Below are 9,302 nucleotides of genomic sequence, written 5' to 3' on the forward strand. Positions count from 1 at the left end.
GGGAGGTGTCAGAGATGGTCCAGGTAAATTTAAGGTCAGGGTGGAATGTGTTGGTGAATTTGATGAATTGCTCAACCTCCTTGCGGGAGCATGAGGTGGTGCCAATGCAGTCATCAATGTAGCGGAGGAAGAGGTGGGGAGTGGTGCCGGTGTAATTACGGACGATGGACTGTTCTATGTAGTCAACAAAGAGACAGGCATAGCTGGGGTGCATACGGTTGTCCATGGCTACCCCTTTGGTCTGGAGGAAGTGGGAGGATTCCAAGGAGAAATTGTTAAGGGTGAGGACCAGTTCGGCCAAACGAATGAGAGTGTTGGTGGAAGGGTACTGTTGGGGACATCGGGACAGGAAAAAACGGAGGTCTTGGAGGCCTGACCTTATTTATCTGGACCATCTCTGACACCTCCCTCCCCTTCCTGGACCTCTCCATCTCCATTAATGACGACCGACTTGACACCGACATTTTTTTAAAAACCCACCAACTCCCACAGCTACCTGGATTACACCTCTTCCCACCCTACCTCTTGCAAAAATGCCATCCCGTATTCCCAATTCCTCCGCCTCTGCCGGATCTCATCCCAGGAGGACCAGTCCCACCACAGAACACACCAGATGGCCTCCTTCTTTAGAGACCACAATTTCCCTTCCCACGTGGTTAAAGATGCCCTCCAACGCATCTCATCCACACCCCGCACTCCCGCCCTCAGACCCCACCCCTCCAACCATAACAAGGACAGAACGCCCCTGGTGCTCACCTTCCACCTTACCAACCTTCGCATAAACTAAATCATCCGCCGACATTTCCGCCACCTGCAAACGGACCCCACCATCAGGGATATATTTCCCTCTCCACCCTTTTCCGCCTTCCGCAAAGACCGTTCCCTCCATGACTACTTGGTCAGGTCCACGCCCCCCTACAACCCACCCTCCCATCCTGGCACTTTCCCCTGCCACCGCAGGAATTGCAAAACCTGCGCCCACACCTCCTCCCTCACCTCTATCCAAGGCCCTAAAGGAGCCTTCCACACCCATCAAAGTTTTACCTGAACATCCACCAATATTATTTATTGTATCCGTTGCTCCCAATGCGGTCTCCTCTACATTTGGGAGACTGGACGCCTCCTAGCAGAGTGCTTTAGGGAACATCTCTGGGACACCCGCACCGATCAACCACACTGCCCTGTGGCCCAACATTTCAACTCCCCGTCCCACTCTGCCGAGGACATGGAGGTCCTGGGCCTCCTTCACTGCTGCTCCCTCACCACCCGACGCCTGGAGGAAGAACGCCTCATCTTCCATCTCGGAACACTTCAACCCCAGGGCATCAATGTGGACTTCAACAGTTTCCTCATTTCCCCTTCCCCCACCTCAGCCTAGTTCCAAACTTCCAGCTCAGCACTGCCCCCATGACTTGTCCTGCCTATCTTCTTTTCCAACTTTCCACTCCACCCTCCTCCCTGACCTATCACCTTCATCTCCTTTCCCACTCACCTATTGAACTCTATGCTACTTTCTCCCCACCCCCATCCTCCTCTCATTTATCTCTCCACCCTTCAGGCACTCTGCCTGTATTCCTGATGAAGGGCTTTTGCCCGAAACGTCGATTTTACTGCTCCTCGGATGCTGCCTGAACTGCTGTGCTTTTCCAGCACCACTAATCCAGAATTTGGTTTCCAGCATCTGTAGTTGGATATAATGTCTACTGAACTGAAATCATCCACCTCCAGCTCATTTAACAAGGGGCAACTGACCTATGAAGGCATTTTTAGATTAAGTACCACCTCAGTGAATAAAGGTACATATCATGTCGAGACTGTAACTTGCCCAAACCTCATGTCTTGCTTGACCAAATCGAATACACAGAATCCCCACAGTGCCGAAGCAGGCCATTTGGCCCATCGAGTTCACACTGGCAGTCTGAAGAGCATCCCACCCAGACCCACTCCTCTACCCTACTCCAGCCCGCATTTCCCATGGTTAACACACCTAACCTGCACATCTCTGGACACCATTGGCAATTTGCCATGGCCAATCCACCTCACCTGCACATCTTTGGATTGTGGGAGGAAACCAGAGGAAATGCATGCAGACTCAGGGAGAATGTTCAGACTCTAGACAATTGCCTGAGGCTAGAATTGAACCTGGATCTCTGGTGCTGTGAGGCAACAATGCTAACAGCTGAAACCTACTCATCCCCCTGCGTAAGATGGTTTCCTTACATTTGGAGATGTGTATGTTACTTTATTTGTAATACAGAGCTGTAAAACAGAATAAGAAGCTTGCTCCAATCCTGCTGTTGACTTTATCTTACCCATGGCCAGAGAAGAGGTTTTACCTGTCGAGAAAGGTTTAAAAAAATGCATGTTTAAAATTCATTCATGGGACATGGACATCACTGGCTGGGCCATCATTTATTGCCTGTCCCTAGTTGCCCTCAAGACATTGGTGGTGAGCTCCCTTCTTGAACCACAGTAATCTGTATGCTGTAGCCAGACCCACAATACTGTTAGGGAAGAGATTCCAGGATTTTGACCCAGTGACGATGAAGAAACAACAATATATTTCCAATCAAGTACCATAGAATCCCCACAGTGTAGGAGCAGGCCATTCAGATCATCCAATCCATGGCGAGCCTCCAAAGAACATTCCACCCAGACCCACCCCATCCCTTAACCCTGCATCCATGATAGCTACGCATTTTGGACTGTTGGAGGAAACTAGATCACCCAGTGGAAATCCACACAGACACAGGGAGAATGTAAAAGTGAAGAGAATCTCATGGCAAACATTTAATCTGACGATGTCGAAGATTCTTAGACAGCACCTTTCAAACTCAGGGAGAATGCACAAACTCCATACAGGCAGTCACTCGAGGGTCCAATCAAACCCAGTTCCCCGGCACTATGAGGCAACATACTAATCGCTAAGCCATCATGCCACTCCTGGAGAGTAGCTTGGAAGGGAACTTGCAGAAACTGGTGTTCCCATGTATCTGCTGCTCTTCTCCTTCTAGATAGAAGTAGTCCTGGTTTTGGAAAGTGCTGTCTCACGATTTTCGACATCTTCAGAAAAAGAGTTTGTCATGAGGCTCTCTTCACTTTAACATCGGCCCAAGCACCCAAGTGGGACCTCTTTAGTATCTCAACTGAAAGGCAGAGCCTCAGTGCTGGACAAGAGTATCATCATAGAGGTAGAGTTTTATGGCCCCTAGCCATCTCCTTTCCAGGAAAGAGAAATTGATGGGCTAATGGTATCATCACTTGGTTATTAACCCAGTGACCCAGTTGGTGTTCTGTGTGGAGTTTGTACATTCTCCCCGTGTCCGGGTGGGTTTCCTCTGGGTGCTCCGGTTTCCTCCCACTGTCCAAAGATGTGCAGGTCAGGTGAATTGGCCATGCTAAATTGTCTATAGCTGTTAGGTGCATTAGTAGGGGGTGGGGGGGGGGGGTTACTCTTCAGAGGGTCGGAGTGGACTTGTTTGGTCGAAGGGCCTGTTTCCACACCGTAGGGAATCTAATCAAACGTTTGATAACAGCAGGGCAGAAGCTGTTCTTGAATCTGTTCATGCGTATATTCAAACCTCTGTATCGTCTTTGGGTGGAAGAGAGCATAACCGGGGTGGAAGGGGTCTTTGATTATGTTGATTGCTTTCCCGAGGCAATAGGAAGTGTAGACAGAGTCAATGGATTGATAGTTAGGGACGCAATGCGCTGAAGGGCCTTTTTCTCTGCTGTTTGATTCATGAGCTTCTGTTATTGATACTTTGAGGATCTGTTTTATTGATACTTCTATAGAATTGTAACAATTGCCAATTTTTTAAGGTTATCATGAATGGATGTTTTCTAAAGCATACTTTTAAACATTTAAACATGTGTTTGTTACTGTATGGCTCATTAGTTCTGTACAGAGTTTCTATTGGATTAATAGGCATGAAAGCGACTTGAGTTCACATGGTGTGTATGTGGAGGAGCACTGGGGCAGGATGGAAGGCATAAGGTGCCATGGAGAATAAGAATGGGTTTGGGTGGTGGGGTGATGGTGTGTGAGGGGTGAGGGCTAGAGGATCTAAAAATCTAAAAAGAAAAGATGACTGGTAAATTGCTCCAGAGGACCAATGTGATATTTTTAACCAATCTGCATTGCTACCTGTGGAAAAAGATCTGCTAACCCATGATAGGCCCACAAAAGCAAAATTGGCCAAACTGTACCAAAAACACCCAGAATTCCCAAGCAGGCTCACAAGCCAAATCAGACAGCCCACGCAGACAAGAGAATACACTTTAAGCTTGTTAACAATGACAGAGCACTACAGATATCTCAAAGCCCCAAGGACCCGTTCACAACCCAGCAATATCAAAGCCATACAAAGAGCAGGTAAGACAGAGAGGCACCAGCAAGGACATGCTCCAGGAACAGGACAATGGAAGCACCTCACCACTTCAGAGGAGACATTAACACCTACCTGTGAAGAGGAATGGAACCATCGATACTGTCAGGATGTTGCATCGTGTGAAGGAACAGGATATTCATCCAATAACTGTTTTCCAATTAGATTACTTCCAAATGGAGTAATCTAGTTACAAAGATTAGTTACAAAGTAATCTTTGTAACTAGATTACTCCATTTCCAAATATATTGTAGTTTCCCATTTCTTAATCCACCTTATTGTGCAGCATTATTATAAAACTGGTCTCATTCTCAGCTCTGGAAAGAGAAATCTGATCTACCTGTACAAACTGTCAGTTCTGTGTCGGCCGAGTTAGTTTCTCTTCCAGTGATATGGCTTGCAATAAACTGTTTGTCAATTTCACTTTGAGCTGTGTTTTGTGACCTCTAACCCATTGGGCACATTTCTTCGACACGACCTCTGACCTACTTCCAAACACAGTAGGCCTATCTCTCAACTAATTTAGTGACTCAAGCTGTTCACCTTAGTCATAAAAATCCCAGCCTGGTTTTTGACCTGCAAAAGATGATCAAAACTTGATTTTTATTTTCTACTGTGTAAAATAATTCTGGTAGTGTCCATTTTTATATTTGTTTGAAGTCCCCTCTTTCTCTTTTGTTTAATAACAAACTTAGTCATTGTGGTTCACAGGATAACATTCACTCCTCTGATTTACAGAGGCTAACACTCCTGGACAATGCTGAAATGATACAGTTTGAGCTGTCTGAGTGTTTATGGTATTTGCTTCCCTTGCTGGCCGTGAATTAAACTTTGATAAAAATAATTTTTATTCGAAACTATGCTTACAGTTTTTCTTCCCTTTTTAATAATATGATGCATTTTTCTTTTTGCTATTTTTCAGGATGTTTCATTATCAGCACCTGACTTTGCTTCAGAATAGGCAATATTTCTGTTGAAGATTTCCACCATGGTTCCACCAATCACCTGCTTTGCAATTTCCTTTGTTTTGCCAATACTTTTAAGTGATGGATATATGGACTTCCTCGCAAACCTTAGTAAGTATTAAATTTATATTAGCTATGTTGTATTATAACTTGGATTTAAGACCACTCTGTATTTAATAAAGTTACATGACATTATGATAAATGATGTTCCAGTGTATAGGTTCTGACTCATAATGGATTCAAGGTTTTGTTGGTTGTAGTCAGTTCAGTACATATGTGTAATCTACAATAATATCAGTAAGCACAGAGCCCAGACCTAAGTGTGAATCTGTGATGTCATAGATTTGCAAATATTTAGTATTGTGAGTAAACTCCAAGATATCTGACTCAACAGATCCTAACTATCTGTGGTATATCTTACATGGACTAACATATGTAGAAAACAACATTCTGTGTTATGCATGAAAAGAGGGAACATTTGAACTCGCAATTTTAAGGTAAAAACGAGGATGGAACACGTAATGAAAATGTGTTCAGAAATGGTGGGCCGGGATTGCTAACATTTGAAGGTTTAAAATGTTGCAGGAAATGAATAAGTTGAGCAGGATTATTTAAGGAAAAGGATGAGGAGGACACGTCAGTGAAATTTAAGGGAGAAATGTTTTACTTTACAGAAACTGTCTATCCCAGAAACAAGACAAAGTCAAAACAGATGAGTGAGGTGAGAAGTAGAGAATGCAATAAGATGGAAGAAGATAATTTCAAAAACAGTAATTGAGAAACATCACTGTTAGGGGAGATAAAAATTCAATCAAAGTAATATCTACATGCCTGAAAAGATACATGAGATGCAGATATAAAAAATATAACAAGAGCTTTATGGATGTTATAGTGCATTTGTTATGTATCTAAGCAGCATCATGGGATATTAACCTATTTATAACAGTGTAAGGGAAGTAATATTTGAGAACACAGAAGTAAAGGATATACCAAGTCACTTGTTGCAACTTTTAGCCACTGAAAAAGAATGAGAGATGACTGCTTGAGAGAGCACATACTGGAAAGGGTCGGTATCACACAAGACAATATGGGAGAAAAGGTTGGAAAACAAAAGTAAAAATAGTCGCCTTGTTAATTACATTGCAAGGAAGTTGGAGGAGTTGGATGAGGTTATTTTCAGATTACTAGCGTACATAGCTGTCAGCCTTCACTTAATGAGAACTAAAATTAACTTAATACAGTGGAGTGGAGCAGTTGAGGCCCAGAGAGGAGTGGGCTGGAAGCATGGAGTGAAGAGAAGTGGAAGAATGGAGCAGAGACAGCTGGAAACATGAAGCAGGGGGAATGGAAACATGGAGCAGGGAGAACTGGAAACATGGAGCAGGGAGAGACTGGAAATATGGAGCAGGGGGAGAACTGGAAACATGGAGCAGGGAGAACTGGAAACATGGAGCAGGGAGAGAACTGGAAACATGGAGCAGGGAGACGGGAAACATGGAGCAGGGAGAGAACTGGAACATGGAGCAGGGAGAGAACTGGAAACATGGAGCAGGGAGAGAACTGGAATCAAGGAGCAGGGAGAGAACTGGAAACATGGAGCAGGGAGAGACTGGAAACATGGAGCAGGGAGAGTAGAAACATGGAGCAGGGAGAGACTGGAAACATGGATCAGGGATAGACTGGAAACATGGAGCAGGGAGACTAGAAACATGGAGCAGGGAGAGACTGGAAACATGGAGCAGGGAGAGAACTGGAAACATGGAGCAGGGAGACGGGAAACATGGAGCAGGGAGAGAACTGGAATCAAGGAACAGGGAGAGAACTGGAAACATGGAGCAGGGAGAGAACTGGAAACAAGGAGCAGGGAGAGACTGGAAACATGGAGCAGGGAGACTAGAAACATGGAGCAGGGAGAGACTGGAAATATGGAGCAGGGACAGAGCTGGAAACATGGAGCAGGGAGAGAACTGGAAACATGGAGCAGGGAGAGAGACTGGAAACATGGAGCAGTGAGAGACTGGAAACATGGAGCAGGGAGAACTGGAAACATGGAGCAGGGAGAATGGAAACATGGAGTAGGGAGAATGGAAACATGGAGCAGGGAGAGAACTGGAAACATGGAGCAGGGAGTGACTGGAAACATGGAGCAGGGAGACTGGAAACATGGAGCAGGGAGAGAACTGGAAACATGGAGCAGGGAGAGAGACTGGAAACATGGAGCAGTGAGAGACTGGAAACATGGAGCAGGGAGAGAACTGGAAACATGGAGCAGGGAGAGACTGGAAACATGGAGCCGGGAGAATGGAAACATGGAGCAGGGAGAGAACTGGAAACATGGAGCAGGGAGACTGGAAACATAGAGCAGGGAGAGACTGGAAACATGGAGCAGGGAGAGAACTGGAAACATGGAGGAGGGAGAGAAATGGAAAAATGGATCAGGGAAAGAACTGGAAGCATGGAGCAGGGAGAGACTGGAAACATGGAGCAGGGAGAGAACTGGAAACATGGAGCAGGCAGAGACAGGAAACATGGAGTAGGGAGAGTTTGGAAACATGGAGCAGGGAGACTGGAAACATGGAGCAGGGAGTGAACTGGAAACATGGAGCAGGGAGAGACTGGAAACATGGAGCAGGGAGAGAGACTAGAAACATGGAGCAGGGAGAATGGAAACATGGAGCAGGGAGAGAACTGGAAAAATGGAGCAGGGAGACTGGAAACATGGAGCAGGGAGATTGGAATCATGGAGCAGGGAGAGAACTGGAAACATGGAGCAGGGAGAGAACTGGAAACATGGAGCAGGGAGAGTGGAAACATGGAGCCGGGAGTGAACTGGAAACATGGAGCAGGGAGAAGGGAAAAAAAAGAGCAGGGAGAGAACTGGAAACATGGAGCCGGGAAACTGGAAACATGGAGACGGGAGAGAACTGGAAACATGGAGCAGAGAGAATGGAATCATGGAGCAGGGAGAGAACTGGAAACATGGAGCAGGGAGAGAACTGGAAACATGGAGCAGGGAGACTGGAAACATGGAGCCGGGAGAGAACTGGAAACATGGAGCAGGGAGAGAACTGGAAACATGGAGCAGAGAGAATGGAAACATGGAGCAGGGACACTGGAAACCTGGAGCTGGGAGAGAACTGGAAACATGGAGCAGGGAGACTGGAAACATGGAGCAGGGAGAATGGAATCATGGAGCAGGGAGAGAACTGGAAACATGGAGCAGGGAGAATGGAAACATGGAGCAGGGAGAATGGAAACATGGAGCAGGGAGAGAACTGGAAACATGGAGCAGGGAGAGAATTGGGAACATGGAGCAGGGAGACTGGAAACATGGAGCAGAGAGTCTGGAAACATGGAGTATGGAGAGAACTGGAAACATGGAGCAGGGAGAATGGAAACATGGAGCAGGGAAAGACTGGAAACATGGAGCAGGGAGAGACTGGAAACATGGAGCAGGGAGAGAACTGGAAACGTGGAGCAGGGAGAACTGGAAACATGCAGCAGGGAGAGACTGGAAACATGGAGCAGGGAGAATTGGGAACTTGGAGCAGGGAGTACTGGAAACATGGAGCAGGGAGAATTGGGAACATGGAGCAGGGAGAACTGGAAACATGGAGCAGGGAGAGAACTGGAATCTTGGAGCAGGGAGATTGGAAACATGGAGCAGGGAGACTGGAAACATGGAGCAGGGAGAATTGGGAACATGGAACGGGGAGAGACTGGAAACATGGAGCAGGGAGAATGGAAACATGGAGCAGGGAGAGAACTGGAAACATGGAGCAGGGAGAATGGAAACATGGAGCAGGGAGAGAACTGGAAACATGGAGCAGGGAGAATGGAAACATGGAGCAGGGAGAGAACTGGAAACATGGAGCAGGGAGAATGGAAACATGGAGCAGGGAGAGAACTGGAAACATGGAGCAGGGAGAATGGAAACATGGAGCAGGGA

The 9,302-nt window shown here is 46.4% G+C and overlaps 1 protein-coding gene across 3 annotated transcripts in view; it reads left to right on the plus strand.

Moving 5' to 3' along the window:
- The window catches only part of LOC122550911 (interleukin-13 receptor subunit alpha-2-like), a 55,844-nt gene that overhangs the window by 15,745 nt on the left and 30,797 nt on the right, over nucleotides 1–9,302 (plus strand). For 2 of the 3 annotated variants that reach the window (XM_043692339.1, XM_043692340.1), the window contains exon 2: nucleotides 5,311–5,464. In XM_043692339.1, the coding sequence (XP_043548274.1) occupies nucleotides 5,377–5,464 (88 nt within the window). In that variant the 5' untranslated portion in view covers nucleotides 5,311–5,376. Of the gene's footprint in view, nucleotides 1–5,310; nucleotides 5,465–9,302 lie in introns of those variants that run through there. The other variant, XM_043692338.1, reaches the window with a different exon arrangement.

The sequence above is a fragment of the Chiloscyllium plagiosum genome, chromosome 6, assembly GCF_004010195.1.
Source record: "Chiloscyllium plagiosum isolate BGI_BamShark_2017 chromosome 6, ASM401019v2, whole genome shotgun sequence".
In the NCBI taxonomy this organism is placed as follows: Eukaryota; Metazoa; Chordata; class Chondrichthyes; order Orectolobiformes; family Hemiscylliidae; genus Chiloscyllium; species Chiloscyllium plagiosum.